Source organism: Felis catus, chromosome C1, assembly GCF_018350175.1.
Source record: "Felis catus isolate Fca126 chromosome C1, F.catus_Fca126_mat1.0, whole genome shotgun sequence".
NCBI classification, from domain to species: domain Eukaryota; kingdom Metazoa; phylum Chordata; class Mammalia; order Carnivora; family Felidae; genus Felis; species Felis catus.
The window spans coordinates 121,757,325-121,781,659 of NC_058375.1; the positions used below are offsets into that span (position 1 = coordinate 121,757,325).

At 34.7% G+C, this 24,335-nt stretch overlaps 1 protein-coding gene and 1 long non-coding RNA gene across 5 annotated transcripts in view; one reads left to right on the top strand and one right to left on the bottom strand.

The window, feature by feature from the left end:
• The window catches only part of LOC109502644, a 69,297-nt gene that overhangs the window by 35,944 nt on the left and 9,018 nt on the right, over positions 1-24,335 (top strand). The window lies entirely within an intron of this gene.
• DPP10 (dipeptidyl peptidase like 10) overlaps positions 1-24,335 on the bottom strand; it is a 1,363,298-nt gene that overhangs the window by 27,619 nt on the left and 1,311,344 nt on the right. For all 4 annotated transcript variants that reach the window (XM_019837999.3, XM_045033696.1, XM_019838002.3 and 1 more), the window contains exons 18-19: positions 17,018-17,116; positions 16,843-16,912 (exon numbers count right to left, since the gene is read on the bottom strand). In XM_019837999.3, coding sequence (XP_019693558.1) covers positions 16,843-16,912; positions 17,018-17,116 — 169 coding nt within the window. The remainder of the gene's footprint in view (positions 1-16,842; positions 16,913-17,017; positions 17,117-24,335) is intronic.

Genomic DNA, 24,335 nt, shown 5'->3' on the forward strand with positions numbered 1-24,335 from the left:
GGACCTCTTTAGAGAGGGTCACAGTCAAAAGAAAGTTTAGCACGTTGCATAAATGGATCACTCAGAGGAGAATCAACCTCATTCTTAATTTTATATAACTGTTAGGTAAATCTCTTATACAGTAGGCCCACTTCACTATCTTTGACATATGAGCAATTACATTCTCAAAAGGAATTTGGAATTCTTAGCTGAAAGAGAATTAAGAATTTAAGGTTTTAAAAGCCTTGAGGTGCCTGGGTGGCTCAGTCAGTTAAGCATCCAACTTCGGCTCAGGTCATGATCTTGTGGTTTGTGAGTTCAAGCCCCACGTCAGGCTCTGGGCTGACAGCTCAGAGCCTGGAGGCTGCTTCAGATTCTTTGTCTCCCTCTCTCTCTGCCCCTCCCCTGCTCATGTTCTGTCTCTCTCTGTCTCAAAAATAAATAAAACATTTAAAAAATAAATAAAATAAAAAAGGCCTTTTTTTCCAAGTTCTGACTCTGGGCCTTTTCCCAAATTTATACCATATCTTTTGAAGGTTTTTATCCTTAGAAATTTTAGGGAAAAGTAGTAAAAGTCTGAAAATGTACCTTTTGGCTAAGTGTTCACCTTTTAGTATATGTCTAACATGTGACACATCACCTACCACTTCTGATTATAACATCTGCCCTATTATACTCATTGGACAAAATAAAATAATGTATAAGCATTGTAAACTGCATGATACACAGATGATTTTTTACAAGAATATCCACACGTATGAAGCTATATGTGTATTATATATATGTATACATAGCTTTTTATACTTTTAATTCTTTTTTAAATTAATTTATTTTGAGAGAAAGCACAGCAAGGGAAGGGCAGAGAGAGAGGGAGAAAGAGAATCTCAAGAAGGTTCCACACCACCAGGACGGAGCCTGATATGGTGCTCAAACTCAGGAGCCGTGAGATCATGACCTGAGCTGAAACCAAGAGTTGGACGCTTAACTGACTGAGCCACCCAGGCACCCCTTATGCTTTAATTCTTAAAGATGCAGCAGGTTCTGTTCGACGTGTGTTCAGTTGATATGCTGTATTTCATGTGATGGATTAAAAGGGAAATGATGGCGACATAGACATCACTGTGGTTTCTGCACAGCTTTTCCAAAGACATTAATATTTGCAGGTAGTCAGAAACACACTTTCTTAAGATGAAAGGGAAAGCCCTCGCAATATATTAAGACTTCAAGAAAAAATGTGAAACTCAGTAGAAGCACCTTGATTAAGGGCATGTTATGGATGGCATAGTAGCTCTCAAAATCACTGGGTCCCTCTGCATTAGGCTATTTGATGACAACTGAGAGTTCTGATTGTAGATGTTGCAAAAACAGGGAATAGAACAAATAGTGAATGAAACAGGGCACACCTAGATTTGGTTTGTAATTTTTATAAAAATGGTACAATAAAAAATGGCTGAAAGAGAATGCTCTCAAAGAGGAAGTGCCCATTTCCAGGTTGAATAAAATGGAGTAACTCTAGATTAAAAATGCTATTTGATTTAACCCTACAAGAATTTTACTAGGAATCTTAACGTCTGAATTGTGGTTTTGTTTACAAAAGTTTAATAGTTTTGAATTTCTTCCCCAGTCTCATTTCTCCTAGATACTCTGTAAATGTTAGCATGTGATTTTGTATAATACTTGTTTCTTAGTAATATATGTGTGATGTCATAGAAGAAAAGCCTTTGCTTCTGGCAGAGCTTCTAATCCTCATTGATACTCCTTAATTCTGTTTTGCCTGTATGCTGTATAGTCTTATATGAATGTTTTTATATTTAAGGCAAAAAGGAAGATTTGAGAACCCACAAATAACATGTTATTGATGTACTCTAACTTGGGGTTTTGTTAGATTGTCAAAGGAGAAAGTTTCTCAGCATCTTTGATTTAAATTTTCAAATACATGTTAAACTAGTAACATACTTAATATTTTCTTCTATTGTGGATTTTAGAAAAAAAAATAAACTATTAAACCAGAAAAAGAGAATGATTTAAATATAGGTATATTCTTACATTTATGACCCAGTGTATGACCATCAAACCTTTAGAAACAGTAAATTAGCAAATATTTTTTTTTATGAAAAGTGTTTAGGAGCTATACCTTTAAATGTACAATATACTTGTATGTTTTCATTGGTACTAGTAATCAATATTGTTCATGTGAAACTATAATTCATGTCATTCATATGAAATCATCAATATCTGTATTAAGAGAAGAGAGCTAAAGTGGTTACAATAAAAAAGTCATAGAAGTGATTTTTATGTATTTATATAGAGAAAAATCTGTCAATTTAAAAGAATCATAAAAGATAATCTGATAACTGCTGCATTATATACACATTTTCTGTAAACTTAGAATTCCCCCCCCCCCCCCCCGTGGAACCTTCTCGAGATATCAATTTTGAGTTTGTACACTTTTAAATAATACAGAAATTAATGCTGACATTTAAGATGCATTATCTATAGATTATGAAAGAACAAGGTCCAATTTGTTCATAAAAAATATGAAAAGTGATGATCACCCTTTCCCCTTCCATTACCTGGATTAAATGCCACTGTCTTTTCCTAATCATTTCATCTGCATTAAAGTGTGGGAGAATTTTCTATCCACTTAAATGTGGGAAATCTTTAAAAATGAGAAAAATCAGAAACTTAACAATTTAAGCTTTGCCCCTTATAAATAATCCTTTTTTTTTTATTTTTTAAAAAAAAATTTTTAATGTTCATTTATTTTTGAGACAGAGAGAGATAGAGCATGAATGGGGGAGGGTCAGAGAGAGAGGGAGACACAGAATCTGAAACAGGCTCCAGGCTCTGAGCTGTCAGCACAGAGCCTGACGCGGGGCTTGAACTCACGGACAGCGAGATCATGACCTGAGCCGATGTCAGACGCTCAACCGACTGAGCCACCCAGGCGCCCTGAAATAATCCCTCTTTGAGGCGAGTACTGACTCTCTTATCCATATGCATTCAATATGTGTTAGTTTCTTAAGAACTTGATAGTGAAGTAGGTCTGTATTTGGCATGAACAAGTGTGAGATCAAAAGATGTTAGAGAACTTGTGGAATAGATGTGCATTTACTCTTGGGAAACCAAACAAACTTACTCCTGGCTATCTTACCCATTCAAAAGTATATGAATCCACAGAAAAATTGGTGGTTATAAACACTTTTCAGAAAGTGAACAATTTTATTAGAATTTGGAATTTTATTAAATAGTCTAGGTGAGAATTTGAACTCTCATGTGGAATATCTAGGAACTTAATCATTATTCCTATAATCATTAACATGGTCCTGTTGGAAAAGGTTATAATCTAGAGATTATTATACATTTAAGTGGGAACAACAACAACAACAAAAAAGGTCCTAAGAATTTGGTTGTAGTAAAGTCTCTAATTCCGGTCAGCAGTTTTGATAATTTTCCAAAATCAAATATGCAATGGGCTATGTACCCAGGAAGAATTGAGTAATAAAAAGAGATTATTGATCCAAAAAAGAAATAAATAAAACTTAAGTTCAAACCCTAATTTTGTCCTGCTCCTGATGTTAGAGATAATATACACGATATATTTTAGTCACAGTTCCCTTGTGTTAAAATGAAGACAATGATATTTATCTTTCATGGTTTCAGTAAGCTTTAAAGGTGGTATCTATGCATCCTTAAAATGATGTCCTTTATCCAATAAATAATCTTACTAATTTAAGAAGCTCAATAATCAAAAATAAAAGAGAAACAGTGAAAAGATAACATGAAAATCAATCATTATTAAGCATTTTCCAGAAAGACTATTAGAGAAATGAGAAATGGACCTCACATTTTTCTGAGGGGGAAACTACACTGCAAAGAAATTGACTCATTCAAAGGCTGAATTTAAACACATTATAAACCCTCAAATCATTTCTTTCTCCCTTTTTCCCTATCTTGGCTGAATTCATTCCTAATGACTAACTCAGGGTTGACTGATTTGTTTGGTCATTCATTCATTCATTCAATATTTCCTGAACACAGATAAAGCCCGTCACTGTGTTAAGACAAAACCATACAAAAGGAGTTCTTATAAACAAGGAGTTTACAGTTAATAGAGAGGAAATAAAATATTGTAATCTGTTGTGGTTACATGGTACAACAGAGGTGAGCACAGAATATGAGGAAATACATCTTAAAATGTTAAGGAGAACTTTTCCAGTTGTTTAAAAAAAAATCAAGGTACTGGAAGACTGTAAAAAACACAGAGGAATGATTGGGAAGCTCCTATTTTGCAGAATAAAATAGCTTTTTGTTGTTTGGTTGTTTTTGTTGGCTTGTTTGTTTTTTAAATATCCAGAGACTGAATCTCTACTAGGGGTAGAGTGCCACATTTCCAGATATGGATCGCACAAAGTTCACTCTAGCATCAGAGTGGAAAAGCAACTTAGAGCAGATGGAACAATAAAGTACAGAAAAGGAAGTGTAGGTAGAGAGCAGTGTAGTAGATTAAATTGACTCATCCAGGGGCGCCTAGGTGGCCCAGTTGGTTAAATGTCCAGCTCTTGATTTCAGCTCAGGTCATGATCTCATGGTTCGTTAGTGAGATGGAACCCTGTGTCGTCAGGCTTCATACTGTCAGTGGAATTGGTATTCTTGTTCTGCCTCTCTCTCTGCCCCTTCCCCTGTTCATGCATATTCTCTCTCTCCCTCCCTCAAATAAACTTAAAAAGAAAGAAAAGAAAATTAAAGAAAAGAAAAAAGAACTGACTCATCCAGACATGGTGTCTGCCTCTATGGGGCTTCAGAAAGAGTGTGGGCTCTTGGACAACCCCATTGGTTCAAAGATCAAGGCAAGACACTGTGGTCCCATGAGCATGATATTATTCAAAATTATAAACAATATCCATTGTTTGTTGAAAGTGTGTTTATGAAAAAAGCAATGATGTTATCTTGATTGTGGGACATGCATGGCTATATAATTTCACTCACTACATCTGTATCACTTAATTATATCCTGCTATTTAATGGAATAATTATACAGAACAGAGCTGACAAACAGCTCACTTCCATCTAGATGACCATGTTGCAGTGCTCTGATATGCATAACACTGATTGATGAAACTCTAGATAAAAATGAATCATGCTTTCTAGTTAGAATGGCTTAGTGTGAAAACTAATAGTGATCATGTCATTTGCTTTCTGGACATCATCCATTTATTCACTCAATATGTTTTTGTGGAGTGACTCTTACTCCAAAAGCTAACCACTAGGAGGCATATGGCATGTGTAAAGATTTATGTTTTCTTAAATTGTTTAAATATTCCATAAACCATTCTATGAATTATTTCTCCTATTCACTTCTAGACTGTGGATCTTCCTCCAGAAACCTTGGTCCAAAATCTAGTGAGAGTCAGAAATTTCCTAAATAGTGTGTAAAGACATCCTGACAAAAATTAGAGTAAACTAGAAAAGTGACCATATGATTGATATGATTCAAGATATTTGGAGACTTTGGACAGAAAGCTGTGGCTGTAGGAGGAAACACAGATTTGGAATTGTAATAAGATACAGACGGCTGGATAAGGAGGGTGAAAGAAAGCTTCAGGAACATAAGACTTGATGGATGGCCATAAATTTATTAGAATTTGAAGGAAAATGGATGGAAGAAGAAACAAAGTCATAGAGGTATTCTGGAAATTAATGTCATTTGTTTCACAGCCACTGCCTCCCAGAGCTAGACCTTTGTCAAGTGTAGCATGGATAAGTTGAACATGAAAGAGTAGAAAATGGAAAGGAATAGTGATTTCTTGGCACTGAATGAAACTCTCCAGATCCATACTGCTCCTCTTCGTGGATATAGCAAACAAACAACCTTTTCATCTTTAATAATAGTACATCTGTCTGGATTGCTTCCTACCAGGGTCTAGGCATTTAAGTTCATATTTATTTATGTATAAAATAAACATTTATAACTGTAGGCTATCTCAATCCTTAGTTTTGCACTATTAAAAGAATGACAGATTAGTAAGTTTTTATAGGATTCTTCTATATGTGCCAGGCATTATGGAGACACATTTAACAAATCTAAAAAAGGATTATGTATTTCAAGATGCCTGTGATCTTTTTATCTTCCCACAGCCACTGGCATAGTGTTTTGCACATAAAGCAGCATGTAAATGTGTTACACTAAATTATGTATATATGAGTAGAAAATAAGAATACTAAAAAAAAAAATTCAAGATGATAAATGCTGAAGTGGATATACATGTATATAGTATAGTTATAAAGATGAATATAGACACTGGGTTCTTAAGGGCTCCCTATAATGTTAAATAGAAAGACAGGAGAAAGATAATTAGGTATCCAAAAGGAGAATACAGAATAGGAAAGAGAAGGGTGGTCATGACTCCATAGAGACCACTGTAAATGGAGGTCATGAGATTTATCTGTAGTGGTAATGCTTCTTAGCTTTTCTAGTACAGTAAAATATACTGTTACCATTGATTCACTTTTACTTCCTATATCATGAAGTTAGGTTTGGGTTTCAGAAAATCTGGCCATACAGAGATCCTCAGAGGACCATTTCTTCTGAGGTTCCATAATGAAGATTTGGTAGAAAGGGAATTCCAAACTGTCAGAGTCTACTTTCTTCAAGGCCAGTCTTCCTTCCAGCTACTCTGGTATTTGCTGCAGCCTGTCTCCAACTAACGCAGTCATCTTAGAATTTCCTGGATGTAATTCCATCTGTACAGGTGAAGAAATGACTTACAGTCTGTTAAGTGCTAGATACACTATACAAAAAAGCAAAAAAGTAGTGACACCAAAATCACCAAATCGTATCTTAGCGTCATTTAAATAATAGTCACTTTATTATTCCTCACTATCTAATCGTCCATTTAGGTAAAAAAAAAATAAATATTTATTATTTTTTTTTTTACAGTGGGGACTCTACTTGTCACTGCAGATACTTTAAGATACTTTTTAAGATAACTTTTTAAGATACTTTTTAAGACACTTTTAAGAAAAAAGATATGCCTTTAAATTATAAGCAACCGGCAAAAACACTTAAAAACCACTTAAGCCATTCTCACCCATGTAGGTTTCCAAGCATAAATATTTTAGAAATCATCAGCTTAAAACACTATACCACTTTTAAAATTTTTTTTTTTCAACGTTTATTTATTTTTGGGACAGAGAGAGACAGAGCATGAACGGGGGAGGGGCAGAGGGAGAGGGAGACACAGACTCGGAAACAGGCTCCAGGCTCTGAGCCATCAGCCCAGAGCCCGACGCGGGGCTCGAACTCACGGACCGCGAGATCCGTGACCTGGCTGAAGTCGGACGCTTAACCGACTGCGCCACCCAGGCGCCCCACTATACCACTTTTAAAAATGACATCAAAAAAGAAAAATCCTGGGTTGGTTTAGTTAGTCCTATTCTGTAAAAGTTCTGGGAATTTACCTCTGAAAAACAAGCAGTTTGGATGAAGTAAATTAACATTTAGTATAATCAGCATATATAAATAAAAATACTTTCATTGAGGGGCTCCGGGATGGCTCAATTGGTTAAGTATCCATTTCTTGATTTGGGCTAAGGGCGTGATCTTACAGTTGTGAGACAGAGCCCCTGTCAGGCTCCACGCCCAGTGTGAAGCCTGGTTGGGATCCTTTCTTTCCCTCTCTCCCCCTCTCCCCCAATCACTCTCTCTGTCTCAAAAGAAATAAATAAACTTAAAAAAATACTTTCAGGGCACCTGGGTGGCTCAGTTGGTTAGGCATCTGACTCTTGGTTTCAGCTCAGGTCATGATCTCATGGTTCTTAATATTTGTTTATTTTTGAGAGACAAAGAGATAGTGCAAGTGGGGGAGGGGCAAAGAGAGAGGGAGACACAGAATTTGAAGTAGGCTCCAGGCTCTGAGCTGTCAGCACAGAGCCTAACATGGGGCACGAACCCAAGAACTGTGAGATCATCACCTGAGCCAAAGTCGGACGTTTAACCGACTGAGCCACCCAGGTGCCCCAATCTCATGGTTCTTGAGTTTGAGCCCCACATTGGGCTCTGTTCTGACAGTGAAGAGCCTGCTTGTAATTCTCTCTCTCCCTATCTCTCTATGCTCCTCCCCCACTCATGTTCTCTCTCCCTCTCTCTCTCTCTTCTCTCAAAATAAAGAAATAAAACTTAAAAAAAAATACTTTCATTTTTCCCTGTATCAACCAAAAATTAGCAAATTTATAGGCCTGACTACATTATTTTATCTGCTTTTGTAATGAATGTCTATTAAATAATTTCATGGGTGCTGAATTACATATTACATAATTCTACTGATAATTAAAAAATATTTCCTAAAAGTATATTTTTAATTGTATGATATGTGTAAAATCAAATAGCTTTCAAAGACCATAATACCTACTGGATCATCTTTCTCCTCCATAATTTTTTCATGATCTTTGACATTTTTATTTTTTTAAGTTTTTCATTTTAATTCTAGTACAGTTAACATACAGTGTTATATTTTAGGTATATAATGATTGAACAATTTCATATCTCAGTGCTTATTGTGCTAAGTGTACTCTTTAGTTCCCATCATCTATTTCACCCATCCTCCCACTCACCTCCCCTCTGGTAACTACCCGTCTGTTCAATAAGTATAAGTAATTGTAAGTATAAATAGTTAAGAGTGTGTTTCTTGGTTTGTCTACCTTTCCCTTTTTGTTTCTTACATTTCACATGTGATTGAAATCATATGGTATTTGTTCTTCTCTGATTGACTTATTTCACTTAGCATTGCCCTCTCTAGTTCCATCAATGTTGTTACAAATGGCAGTATTTCATTCTTTTTATGGCTGAATAATATTTCACTGTGTGTGTGTGTGTGTGTGTGTGTGTACACACACACATATATATACACATCTTATTTATTCATTCATCTGTTGATGGAACTTGAGCTGCTTCCATAATTTAGCTATCGTAAATGATGCTGCAGTAAACATAGGGGTGCATATTGCCTTTCAAATTATTTTTTTATATTCTTTGGGTAAAAACTCAGTACTGGATCATAGAGTAGCTCTATTTTAGTTTTTGGAGGAACCTCTATACTGCTTTCCACAGTAGCTGCACCAATTTGCATTCCTACCAACTGTGTGTGAGGATTTCATTTTCTCTAAATCCTTGCCAACACCTGTTGCTTCTTATGTTGTTGATTTTAGCCATTCTGATAGGAGTGAAGTGTTACCTCATTGTGGTTTTGATTTGCACTCCCCTGGTGATGAGTGATGTTGAACAGCTTTTCATGTGTCTGTTGGGCATCTGTATGTCTTCTTTGGATGTCTGCTCATGTCTTCTGCCCATTTTTAATTGGATTATTTGTTTGCTGACTGCTGAGTTGTATCAGTTCTTTATATATTTTGGATACTAACCCCTTATCAGATATGTTGTTTGCAAATATCTTCTCCTATTCCATAGGTTAATTTTTGGTTTTGTTGATTTTTTTCCTTTGCTGTGCAGAGCTTTTTATTTTGATGTAGTCCCAATAATTAATTTATTTTTTGCTTTTATTTCCCTTACTTTAGGAAACATATCTAGAAAAATGTTGCTATGGCCTATGTAAAAGTTACTTCCTGTGTGTGTTCTCTTCTAGGATTTTTATGGTTTTGTGTCTCACATTTAGGCCCTTAATCCATTTTGAGTTTCTTTTTGTGTATGGTGTAAGAAAATGGTCTGGTTTCATTCTTTTGCATGTAAGCTGTCCAGTTTCCCAATACCGTTTGTTGAAGAGACTGTCTTTTTCCCTTTGGATATTCTTTCCTGCTTTGTTGAAGATTAATTGACCATATAGGTGTGTGTTTATTTGTGTGTTTTCTATGCCATCGATCAGTCTTTTATGCCATTACCATACTGTTTTGATTACTACAACTTTGTAATATAACTTGAGGTCTGGAATTGTGATGCCTCCAGCTTTGCTTTGCTTTGCTTTGCTTTTTCAAGACTGTTTTGGTTATTCATGGTCTTTTGTAGTTCCACATAAGTTTTAGGATTATTCATTCTAGTTTTGTGAAAAATACTAATGGTATTTCAATGGAGATTTCATTAAATCGGTAGACTGCTTTGGGTAGTAAAGATATTTTAGCAATATTTGTTCTTTTAATCCATGAGCATGGAATATCTTTCTATTTGTGTTATCTTCTATTTCTGACACCAATGTTTTATATTTTTCAGAGCACAGCTCTTTTCCTTGATTTAAGTTTTTCCTAAGGATTTTATTATTTTTGGTGTAATTGTAACTAGGAATGCTTTTTTAAATTTCTAATTCTTTTGCTTCATTATTAGTGTATAGAAATTCAACAGATTTCTGTACATTGATTTTGTATTTAGCAACCTCACTGAATTCATTTATCCGTTCTAGTAATTTTTAGTGGAGTCTTTTGGGTTTCTATATATAATACCATGTCATTGCAAATAGTGAAAGTTTACTTCTTTACCAAATTGGATGCTTTTTATTGGTTTCTCTTGTCTGATTACTATGACTAGGATTTTCAGTACTATGTTGAATAAAAGTGGAAAGAGAGGACATCCTTGTCTTGTTCCTGATTTTAGGGAGAAAGCTCTCAGTTTTTCACCATTGACCATAATGTTAGCTGTGAGTATTTCATATATGGCTTTTATTATGTTGAGGTATATTCCCTCTAAACCTATTTTTCTGAGGGTTAGTACCATTAATGGATGGTTTACTTTGCCAAATGTCTTTTTCTGCATCTATTAAAATGATCATATGGTTTTTATCCTTTGTCTTATTGATGGGATGTATCATATTGATGGATTTGCAAATGTTGAACCACTCTTGCATCCTGGGAATAAATCCCATTTGATTTTGATGAATGACTTCTTTAATATATTGTTAGATTCAATTTGCTGGTATTTTGTTGCAGATTTTTGCATCTGTTTTCATCACAGATATTGGCCTGTAGTTCTCTCTTGCTCTCTCTCTTCCTCTCTCTTTATTTTATCTGGTTTTGGTATCAGGGTAATGCAGGCCTCATAGAATAAGTCTGTAAATTTTCCTTCCTCTTTTATTTTGGAATAATTTGAGGAGAAAAGGTATTAACTGTTCCTTAAATGTTTAGTAGAATTCCCCTGCTAACCCGTCTGGTCTTGGATTTTTGTTTGCTGAGAATTCTTTAATTACTGATTCAATTTCATTGGTAGTAATTGGTCTGTTCAAATTTCTCTTGCTTTCTGCTTCAGTTTTGGTTTAGGTTATATGTTTCTAGGAATGTGCCCATTTCTTCTAGGTTGTCCAACTTGTTGCCATGTAATTCTTCATAATATTCTTATAATCCTCTGTATTTCTGTGGTATCAGTTGTAATTTATCCTCCTTACTTTCTGGTTTTGTTTATTTAAGTCTCTCTCTTTTTTAATGAATATGGCTAAATGTGCTTCAGAATTGTTTGGTCTTTTCAAGGAATCAGCTCCTAGTTTAATTGTTCTGTTCTAACCTGAGTTCCTTCCTTCTACTGGTTTGGGGTTTTGTTTGTTCTTTTTCTAGCTCCTTTAGGTGTAAGGTTAGGTTGTTTAATATTTTTCTTGTATTTTGAGGGACTTTCTCTGTATCCCAAGATTTTGGATCCTTGTGTTTTCTTTTTTATTTCTCTCCATGTATGTTTTTCTTTCATTTCTTGGTAGCATCTTATTTAACATCAATGTATTTGTGTTCTTTCAAGAATTTTTCTTGGGGTTGATTTATAGTTTCATAGATATGTGGTCAGAAAAGAAACATGGTATGACTTCAATCTGTTTGAATCTGTTCAGACTTATTTTGTGGCCTACTATCTGTTCTGGAGAACATTCCATGTGCACTTGAATGTATATTCTGCTTTTTTAGGATGGAATGTTCTAAATGTATCTATTAGATTTATCTGATCCAATGTATCATTCAAAGCCAGTGTTTCCTTGTTGATACTCTGTTTCGATGATCTGTCTATTGATGTAAGTGGGGTGTTAAAGTCTGCTACTATTGTATCACTTTTGATTACCTCCTTTATGTTTGTTATTAACTGCTGTATTTGGGTGCTCCCATATTGGATGCATATTTATTTGTTTATAAATTTTATGAGAGAAAGAGTAAATGTGCAAGCAGGAGAGGGGCAGACTGTGGGAAAGAATTTTAAGCAGGCTCCACAGTGTCTCACAATAGTGAGATCATGACCTAAGCCCAATCAAGAGTGACTTAACTCACTGAGACCTCAGGCACCCCTCAGTACATAAATAGTTGTAATTGTTATATCCTCTTGTTGGATTGTCCCCTGAATGATAATATAGTGCTCTTCTCTGTCTTCTGCTAGTCTTTGTTTTAAAGTCTATTTGTCCAATACAAGTATTGCTACCCTTTCTATTGACATCCATTTGCATGACAAATGCTTCCCCATCCCTTCACTCTGAACTTGCAGGTATCTTTAGGTCTGAAATGAGTCTCTTGTATGCAGAATATAGATAGGTCTTGTTATTTCATTCATTTTTCACCCTCTGTCTTTTGATTGGAGCATTTAGTCCATTTACATTCACATAATTACTGACAGGAAGGTATCTATTATTATTATTATTTATGGTTATATATAGTTCTCTGTTCCTTTCTTCCCTTGCTTTCTTCTCTCATGATAACTCGGTTTTCTTTAGTGATATACTTGGATTCCTTTCTCTATTTTTTTGGCATATCACTGGTTTTTTATTTGTGGTTACCATTTGATTTGTATATAACATCTCTGTATGTAGCAGTCTACACTGAGCACATTTTACATGTATGATATCATACTTTACATCCTTTTATCCTCATCCCTGTGAGTTCCTTGACTTATTTTTATAAATATACTTATTTTTACTGCTTTTGTGCTTCCTACTTTCCTTACTCTAGCTCATGGTCTTTCCTTTCCACTCAATGAGTCCCTTATAACATTTCTTATAGGACTGGTTTAGTGGTCATGCATTCCTTTAACTTTCGTTTGGAAAACTCTTTCTCTCTCCTATTCCTTTCTTGCTGGATAGAATATTCTTGGCTGCAGATTTTTCTCTTTCCGCACTTGGAATACATCATGCCACTCCCTTTGGCTTGCCAGATTTCTACAAAAAAATCAGCTATCGGCCTTTTGATGTTTCCTTTTTATGTAACTGCTATCTTTTCTTTTGCTGGTTTTAAAATTCTCTATCACTACTTTTCCCAACTTAATTACTATGTATCTGGGTGTGGACTTCTTGGGTGGATTTTTGGGGGGGATCTCTGTGCCTAGTAGATCTGGATTTCTGTTTCTTTCTCCAGATTTGGGAGGTTTACAGCTATTATTTCTTGAAATTTTCTGTCTCCTTTTCTTTCTCTTCTCCTTCTGTGATCCATATAAAGCAAATATTATTACATTTGATGGTGTTGTTGAGTTCTCTAAGTCTAGTTTCATTTTTGAAAAAAATACACACACACACACACACACACACACACACACACACACACTCATGTGCTCAGCTTGGTTACTTTCTATTACTCTGTCCTTCAGGTCACTGATCCAATCCTGCTTCATCTAGTCTATTATTTATTACATCTAGCATATTTTTAAATTAGTGTATTCCTTATCCATAATCGGTTCTTTTTTTTTTTACTTCATTAAGTGTCCCACTAATGTTCTCTACTCTTTTCTCAAGTCTGATGAGTATCTTTATCATCATTACTTTAAATTCTCTATGAGACGTATTACTTATCTCCATTTTGCTTTGGTCTCTTGCTGTAATTTTTTCTTATTGTTTTATTTGGGACATATTCCTGTCTCCTCATTTTGTATAACTTTATGTGTAGGTTTTTGTGTGTGAAGGGAGACAGCCACATCTGCACTTGCAAGTAATGTCCGTATGAAGAAGAGGGTCTCAGTGTCCTGCTGTATAGTGTCTGCTGTTCAACAGAACCTGGTGCAAGGTCTTCTATGTGTGATGTGTGAACCCTGCTGTTGTGGCTGAGCTGCTCTTTCCTTCAGCCCAATCATCTGCAATAGCTTTCTTTGCTTGTTGTGGACAGTGTTTACTCCCTTGTAGTGTCAGTGGACCAGTCTGGGAATGCCTTGGACCTGAGTTGAGTCAGACCAGGCATTTGCCAAAGACATTAGCACCAAACTGCAGGACACTTTCCCTGGTTGTCCTCTGAGAAGATTTCATTTGCGGGTGGGGCATGCAGTCAGACTAGTTGTCAGCCTCTGGCCCACTGCTATGTCTCTGAATGGTGTGTGTGTTTTATCTTTCCCTCTCTCAGGGGCATGAGTCACAGTGGAATGGTGCTGACTATTGTAGGGGCCGCTTTCACGCTGCCAGGGCTGCGGCACCCACAGGGAGGGTGGGGGCTAGTAAGCTTTGAGTGCCGCCATTTTTCTGTAGGCAGGGCCCTGCAGCACCCAGACTGAGAGACACTGTCTGAAGGGATGGATCTGTCGAAGCTGATAATTTTAAATATTAAAATTACTAGTACCAAAAATAACTACGTTTGTGGTTTCAGTTTATTAAACACTACATGCAAGTGTTTATCCTCCACCAAACACTATGGTGACGTGTATCCCAAGTTATCATCTCCAACTTTTATTTATAAGGAAGCTGAAGCTTAGAAAACATAAGCAATGTATTGGTAAATCTTTGAGCTGAGATTTGAACCCAGGCTACCTGACTCTTAAATCAGTAACTTTATTGTACTATCCTGCCTCTAAAAAAAAATGATTATCTCTTTTTAACAACAGAAATTGTCTTGTGCTAATCTCTTACAAACTAATTTCTTCTTAAAAACAAAAAGTCACTCAGACTAAACCTTATATTAGATACCAAAATGAGCCCATTAGTTTCTCTGACTCAAGGCTACAGAGAGAATCTGTAACTTCTGTCTACTTTTTCCCCCTATGTGTGACATTATTCTGGAGCCAATGAATAGGCAAGTGAGGATAATTTCTTACACATCTATGTGAACAAGTGAGGCATGCTTCACAGAAGAATGCCTGGTAGGGTTCTTTTCCCTGAGAACCACATCCCCGTCACACAGTGAACAAAAAGAACAGCCCCTTTTGGAGATATGACTGAGACAGAAGACAGAGTTAAGATTTTTTTCTTTTTTGTTTCATTTTAATGCCTTAAATATTTTCATATATTTTAATGCCTTAAAATATTTAATGCCTTTCAAATATTTGAATGCCTTAAAAATTTATTTTCAATAAATCACACATGAAATTCAATTAGGGATTGAAAACAGGTAGTGAAAGAGGAGAGACCTATACAAGAGCAAATAACAACCTTCTCAGCAAGCCACCAAGAACTCTCAGGGCCTTCTGGTTATTAGGGACAAAGGAGAACCAGATGGGCATGACAAACTAGATGAGGTCAAGGCATTAACATTAGGAATAGATACTGGAGTGTGGGAAAATATTAAGTATAATATTTTCTGTGTTTAGCTGCTTAAAATTAAGTGACAACTTGTTTCTATTTATTAAAGAATATAAATAAAGTCAATGCAATCTGTATACAAATAATGAACTGTAATCAAAATAATTAAAACAATCATACGTGCATGACACTTTACATGTTGTATTTCATTTAATCTAAAAAGCAGACATAACAGGTAGGCTGTACTTTAATGCTTGTTTTATATTTGGAGAAACTGAGTCTTATATGAGGTTAAGTAACTTGCTCAAGGACACAGCTAATACATGACAAAATTGGAACTGGAAGCCAGGAGGTTTGATTTCACAGACTGAATACTTACCCTCTATATTAAGTAGTCATCAAGTAATGTTATTTTCATTTCTCTTTTCCTATTAAGGTTCTGATATAATTACAGACCATTTTAAGCATTGTCATAGCAATATTCTGGCTGGTTTCTTAATAAAGAAAATAATAACTCTTGAGAATGAAATGCTACATCTATATCAGTTTAATCAACCATTACATGTTATGGGCCTCTGTGCCTAATGCTATATGTCAAAGTATGATCTCACAGAAAGTATGAATGAATTCAATTCCAAGTTGGAAAAAACCCAAAAGGTTTTCTGAGCATGGGGGGGTGCTTCCTGCTGGCTATGAAGCCAGGAAGGAAAACTGGCAGGAGTGATACAAGTATAAGCATTGTGGTTTCAGCAATGGAAGAAAATGTTTCCTCAATGTTGCATAAGCAACTGATAAAGAGCATAGGTCCTAACTATGACAACATAGATGTCCTTAAGGACATTAAGGACCTAAGTGAAATAAGCCAAAAAGTCAAATACTTGATGATTCCACTCTCTTGAGGCATCTAAAATAATCAAACTCCTAGAGGCAGAGAGTTTCAGTCATGCAAGATGAGTCAGTTCTAGAGATGTGCTACACAACACTGTGCCTATGGTTAACAGTACTTTACTGTGTGCTTAAAATTTATCAAGAGAGTACATCTCATATTAAGCAGTCTTCCAATAACAAAAAAAAAATAGCTTTTATGAACCCAGCATAACTTTGATAGGACAAAAATATCACAAAGAAGGAAAACAATAGACCAATATTATATATGAAAACAAACAAAATGAAAAAGTGAACATAGGGCTTGAGTAATTGCTAAACAGATATCATAAACCAAACCATATGTGTCACTATTCCCAGTAGTAACATTGAATTCAATTTGAGAGGTAAGAAGTACAAACAAATTACATATCCCTGCATATTATTTAGTGGTAGTGTCCTTGACAAATCCATACCACTGACAGCTGCCCCAGTTAACTACACACATAGGACTTCTTTTGTTTTTTAATCAGAATGCTGTCGTGTGAGGCATATGAAAAATTATAAAGCCTTTATATTTCTTCATTTCAAAAACAAATGAAATACTTACATTATTAACAGAAGAGCATACTGGTTTCGGTCCGTAAAATCTTTGGGAAAGGACAACTGTAAAGGAAGTTCTTTTAAAGAAAGAGCAAAATATTAAAGATGGAGAGTCATTTACATGTAAAACTATGATTCATAGAAAATTGTTGTTAAATAACATAGCATGCACAAAACTTTACCATAGTCATCAATATGAAGCATTTTAATTTCTGACTTCACTATCTTCTTCTTCAGGATAGCTTCCTTCAGCATAGAATTGCTTTCCAATATAAAAGACTCTATAAATCAAAAAAGTTAATTTAAATAACTAACTACTATGTATTGATCAGGAATAAGTGCAGCGCAACAAATAATTATCCAGTGATTGTCATTTGCTAAGCACTGTGTGGGGCACTGATTAAACTCTTTAAAATTCTTCTCCTTGTAGATTTCTACAAGTTTTCTAACTGACCTTTCTTATTTCAGTGAAATTTTGTGCACATGCCCTATTCTTGGAATTAACATTTACATCTTCAAAATGCAAATCTGATCATGGTCCTACTCTGCTTAAGAATATTTAAAAGAATTCAAAGTTATCTAGGACCCAATGAGATGATGTTTACTATGCCCAGGCATAGTAAATAAAATATAATATATAAATAAATATAGTAAATAAAATAAAATATAAAATTATTGGAAATATCAGGAAAATATTACCCACAATGAGTAAAAAATCCAGTCAATAAAAATAACCTAGAAATAATACAAATGATATAATAGATTGAAAATAACATTAAAATAGAGAATATAATTCTATCGCTTGTGTTTATTAAGGTGAAAAAAATAGGCATGAGGATCTTAAGGAGATATATGAATGAAATTTAAAAATAAGACACAAATTAGAATTCTAAAGATTAAAAACAGTAAAATCTGATATTCATAAAAACTATAAGATCTGGGGCGCCTGGGTGGCGCAGTCGGTTAAGCGTCCGACTTCAGCCAGGTCACGATCTCGCAGTCCGTGAGTTCGAGCCCCGCGTCAGGCTCTGGGCTGATGGCTCGGAGCCTGGAGCCTGTTTCCGATTCTGTGTCTCCCTCTCTCTCTGCCCCTCCCCCGTTCATGCTCTGTCTCTCTCTGTCCCAAAAATAAATAAACGTTGAAAAAAAAAAAAAAAACTATAAGATCTAAAATGAAAAAAATAGTAGGTGGGATTAGTAACATAGTAGATACTGTAGAAGAAACAATTAGTGAATTTGAGACTATGGCAAATAGACAATGTAAAAAATAAAAAATCAAAAAACAAGTTGACAAACCATGAAAAGAACATCAGCAACTTGGAATTTTTATTGATACATTAAATCTATAAATTTATTGGAGAGATTTCACATAGTGAGCCCTCTAATTCATAAGTATGTATGTATATCCACTGAGCCTTTAAGATCTCCCAGCAATGATTGTTTTTTTTCATTTTAGGGGACTTTCACATTTTTATTAGATTTATTATTGGATATTGTCAGATTTCTTGTTACTTTAAATGTTTTGAACTATTTTCAAATTTTGCATTGCATTGTATTTCATAAAACAGTTGATTTTTGTGTATTATAACTGTAACCATGAAAAATTCACTCATTGCTAAAAGTTTTGTGAAAGTGTCTCAATTCCATATTTTCATTTGATTTGTTTACAGGTACATCTTCAGCAAAGAAAGATAGTTTTCTACTTATATTTCTTTTCTTCCCTCATTTCATTGGCTAAATAATACAGTGATGCATAGAGGGGTGAGAGTGGACATTCTTCCCCAATATTGAGGGAAAGCAATCAGTCTTTGAATATTAAGGATGATGTCAGTTGTAGGATTTTTGTAGATTCCAATTCATCTTATGAAGGAATTTCTATTCTTTCTATTATTAATTTATTGTTACTGGTTTTCATCTTTATCAAATTTTTTCTTCTAATCCTCAGCATTAACAGTAAAATAAGGTGAATTACATTGATTGATTATTGAATATTATGGCAATCATAGATTCTTCAGGTAAACCCAGTGTACTCATAATATTCTTTTACAAACTGGTAGATTTTACTTGCTGGTATTTAGTTAGCAAATTTTGCATCTATATTCACTAAAAAGGTCTTCCTCCCTCCCTCCCTCCCTCCCTCCCTTTCTTCCTTCCTTGTTTTTATTATTATTTGTCCTTATAATGTTTATGCTGGATTTGGAATTTGGAATGCTGGCCTTATATTTTCTGAGATTATGTGTAAGCTTGGTATAAATGTATTGAATATTGTACAGAATGCACCAATGCAGGTAACTGGAATTTTCTTTGTGGGAAGAATTTTTTTAATAGATAATGAGATCTTCTTATATTGTACTTACCCTGCCTGTTTAGACCCATTTCATCTAAAATATGAAGTTTACTGCCTTAAGATTACTTATAATATTCTATTACTATCATTCTCATGTGTGTAGGATCTGTTATTAACATTATGTATTTCGTTAATGAAAATGGATGATGAGAATGTACATTTTCTTTGGTGACTGTACAGAACTTTATCAATTTTATTGATCTTTAAAACAATCTTTACTTCTGTATATTTTCTCTACTGCTAGTCCATTTACGTTATCATTTATTTCCACTTTTTGTTATTCCTCCCTTCAATGTAATTTGCTCTTTTTTTTCTACCTACTTAAGGCAGAAGCTTGGATAATTGATTTCCTTCTTTACAAAGCAAGAATTTAGAGCCAAAAACTTCTTGTCACATTGTCAGGTGTTTTTCTGTGGCTCAAAATATTTTCTAATTAGTGTTCTAAATTATTCTTTGATTTATGTCTTACGTAGAAGTTCAGGTCTCATAACAAAACATTCTCAGCTCTTCTTCTCCATTCCTTATTTTGGCTTCACTTTTGAAAGCTATTTTCTAATATCATTATCCAGGTTAAGAACTATGTTTTCTTTTTCAGCATCATTTAATTAATTAATTAATTAACTTTAATTCCAGTACACTTAATATACAGTGTTATAGTGATTCAACAATTTTTTTATTTTTTTATTTTATTTTTTTAAATTTTTTTTAACGTTTTTATTTATTTTTGAGACAGAGACAGAGCATGAATGGGGGAGAGGCAGAGAGAGAGAGGGAGACACAGAATCAAAGCAGGCTCCAGGCTCTGAGCCATCAGCCCAGAGCCCGATGCGGGGCTCGAACTCACAGACCGTGAGATCGTGACCTGAGCTGAAGTTGGACGCTTAACCGACTGAGCCACCCAGGCGCCCCTCTTTTTTATTTTTTTAATGTGTGTTTATTTTTAAGAGAGAGAGCAGGGAAGGGGCACAGAGAGAAGGAGACAAAATCTAAAGCAGGCTCCAAACTCTGAGCTGCTAGCACAGAGCCCAATGCAGGGCTCAAACCCACGAACTGTGAGATTACAACCTCAGCTGAGGTTGGACGCTTAACCAACTCAGCCACCCAGGCGCCCTGTGATTCAACAGTTCTATACATTACTTCAGTGCTCATCATAAGTGTATTGTTAATCTCCTTCACTTATTTCACCCATCCCCCACCCCCCACCTCTGGTAGCCATGTTTACCAGAGTAAACTGGTCTGTAGTTAGACTCTGATTTTTGGTTTCTCTTTTTTTTTTCCCCCTTTCGTTCATTTGTTTTCTTTCTTAAACTCCATATATGAGTGAAATCATATGGTATTAGTCTTTCTCTGATTTGTTTCACTTAGCATTATACTCTGTAGATACACCCATGTCGTTGCAAATGGCAAGATTGTATTCTTTTTTATGGCTGAACAATATTCCTGTGTGTGTGTGTGTGTGTGTGTGTGTGTGTGTGTGTGTATCTCACATCTCTATCCATTCAACTATCAATGAACACTTGGGCTGCTTCCATAATTTGGCTATTATAAGTGATGCTGCAATAAACATAGGGGTACATACTGCCTTTCGAATTAGTGTTTTTGTATTCTTTGGGTAAATATCCAGTAGTGTGATTACTGAATTGTATGGTACTTATATTTTTTAGCTTTTTAAGGAACTTCCATACTACTTTTCACAGTGGCTGTACCAGTTTGCATTCCCACTGATAGTGCACAAGGATTCCATTTTCTCTCTTTATTGCCAACATTGTTGTTTCCTGTGGTGTTGATTTTAACCATTCTGATAAGAGTGAAGTGATACTTCATTGTGGTTTTGATTTGCATTTCCCTGATAATGAGTGATATTGAGCATCTTTTCATGTGTCTGTTGGCCATCTGTATATCTTTGGAGAAATGTTTGTTCATGTCTTCTGTCCAGTTTTTAAGTTGATTGTTTTAGGGGTGTTGAGTTGTATCAATTATTTATATCTTTTGGATGCTAACCCTTTATTGGATATGTTGTTTCAAAAATATCTTCTCCCATTCTGTAGGATATCTTTTAGTTTTGTTCATTATTTCCTTCACTGTGCAGAAGCTTTTGATTTTGATGTAGTCCCAATAGTTCATTTTTGCTTTTATTTCCCTTGCCTCAGGAGAACTATCTAGAAGATTATTGCTACAGCTGATGTAAGAAAAATTACTGCTGCCTGTGCTCTATTCCAGGATTTTTATGATTTCATGTCTTACATTTAGGTCCTTATTTTGTGTTTATTTTTGTGTATGGTGTAAAAAAAATGGTCCAGATTCATTCTTTTGCATGCAGCTGTCCAGTTTTCCCAACATCATTTGTTGAAGAGACTGTCTTTACCCCAGTGCACTTTCTTGCCTCTTTCATTGAAGATTAATTGACCCTATAATTGTCAGTTTACTTCTGGTCTTTCTGTTCTGTGTGTCTATTTTGTGCTAGTACTATATGTATATATGTATATATGTACACACTACATTATGTATGTATTATATATACTATATTATATATACACAGTGCTATATATATATGTTATATAATTACTACATATATACTATGTACATACAGTACTCTGTATAATATACATAGTATATATATTATATATACACTATATACTATATATATAAACTACATATATATATCATAATATATACTATATAGTCGATACTACATATATAGTATAGTAATATGTATTACAGTATATACAGTACTATGTATATTATACTATACTAGCGTATATACTAGTACTATGTATATTATAGTACTGCATATACATCATATATAGGTAGTAATATGTATTACAGTATAGTATATAACTATATATAGTATAGTAATACAGTAATGTATATTACAGTATATACATAATAATATATAGTACTGCATATATAGTATACATATATGTAGTACATAGTATATATAGTATATATGTAGTAATATCACATATAGTACTGTGTATATAATACATATATAGTGTGCATATATTTACATATATATACATATATACATATAGTACTGGCACAAAATAGACACATAGATCAATGGAACAGAACATATACTATATTCCAGTATGTAATTATTATACAGTATGTGTATATTATACATACAGTATGTATATACTATATATGTGTGTGTGTGTGTATATAAAATACTCTATATTATTACTAATACTACTGCTACTACCACTACAGCTTGTACTATAACTTGAGGTCTGAAATCATGATACCTCCAACTTTTGCTTTTTCAAGATTGCTTTGACTGTTAGGGGTCTTTTGTGGTTTCATACAAATTTTAGGATTATTCTATTTCTTTGGAAAATGCTATTCATTTTTTGATAGATATTTCATTAAATCTATAGATCCTTTGGGCAGTATGGGCATTTTAACAATATTTGTTCTTTCAGTACATGATCATGGAATATGTTTCCATTTCTTTGTGTCCTCTTCAACTTCTTTCATCCATGTTTTATGGTTTTCAGAGTACAGATGTTTCACTTCCTTGGTTCATTTTATTCCTAGGTATTTTCTTATTTTTGGTGCAAATGTAAATGGGATTGTTTAAATTCTCTTTGCTGCTTTATTATTAGTGAATAGAAATGCAACAGATTTCTATATACTGATTTTGTATCCTGCAACCTTACCAAATTCATCTATTCCATTAGTTTTTTGGTGGATTCTTTAGAGTTTTCTGTATATAGTATCATATCATCTGCAAATAGTGAACATTTTATACTTCTTACTCACCAATTGGATGTTTTTCATTTCTTTTTGTTGTCTGATTTCTGTGGCTTGGACTTCCACTATCATGTTTAATAAAAGTGAGATGTCCCTGTGTTTTTTCTCACCTTAGGGGAAATGCTCTCAGTTTTTCACCATGGAGTATGTTGTTATCTGTGGCTTTTTCATATATGGCCCTTATTATGGTCAGTTATGTTCCTTCTAAACCTAGTTTGTTGAGGGTTTCATCATGTTGTACCCTTTTAAATGTTTTTTCTACATCTATTGAAATGATCATATGGTTTTTATCCTTTATCTTAGTGATGTGATGATTCATGTTGAGTGGATTGTGAATGTTAAACTATGCATGCATCCCAGAAATAAAACCCATTTGGTTCTGGTGAATGATTTTTTTTTTGTTAATGTAGGATCCAGTTGGCTAGTATTTTGCTGAGGAGTTTTACATCTATGTTTATCAGAGATACTGGCCTATAATTCTTTTTTCATAATGTCTGTATCTAGTTTTGGCATCAGTGTAACGCTGGCCTCATAGAATTTGGTAGCTTTCCTTTCTCTTCTGCTTTATGGCATATTTTGAGAGGAATAGTTATTATCTGTTCTTTAAGTGTTTGGTAGAATTCGCCTGTGAAGCCGTTTGGTCCTGGACTTATTTTTGTTTTGGGTTTTTGACTACTGATTAAATTTCATTGCTTGTACTCTGTTCAAATTTTCTATTTCTTCATGATACAGTTTGGGGAGGTTATATGTTTCTAGGAATTTATCCATTTCTTCTAGGTTGTCCAATTAGTTGGTATATAACCTTTCATATTCCTTTATAATCCTTTTTATTTCTCTGGTGTTAGTTGTCATTTCTCCTCTTTCACTTCTGATTTTGAGTCCTCTCTGTCTCTCTCTCTTTCTCAATTATTTAATTAATATTTTTGATGAGTCCTGCTATAGGATTATCAATTTTATTAATCTTTTCAAATAGCCAGCTCCTGGAAACCTTTTTCTGTCTCCTTCTAGTCTTTTTATTTTTTAATGTTTATTTATTTTGAGAGAGAGAGAGAGAGAGAGAGAGAGAGAGAGGGAATGAGGGAGGGAGGGAGGGAGGGAGACAGGGAGGCAGGCAGGCAGAATGAGAGTGGAGCAGGGCAGAGAAAAGATGGAGACACAGAATCTGAAACAGGCTCCAGGCTCTGAGCTGTGAGCACAGAGCCCGATGCAGGGCTCAAACCCATGAACTGTGAGACCATGACCTGAGCCAAAGTCAGACACTTAACCGACTAAGCCACCCAGGTACCCCTGTCTCCTTCTAGTCTTAATGATAGCCTTCCTGGATTGAGCATTCTTTCTGCAGATTTTTTTCCTTTTAGCATTTTGAATATATCATGTCACTCCTTTCTGACCTGAAAAAT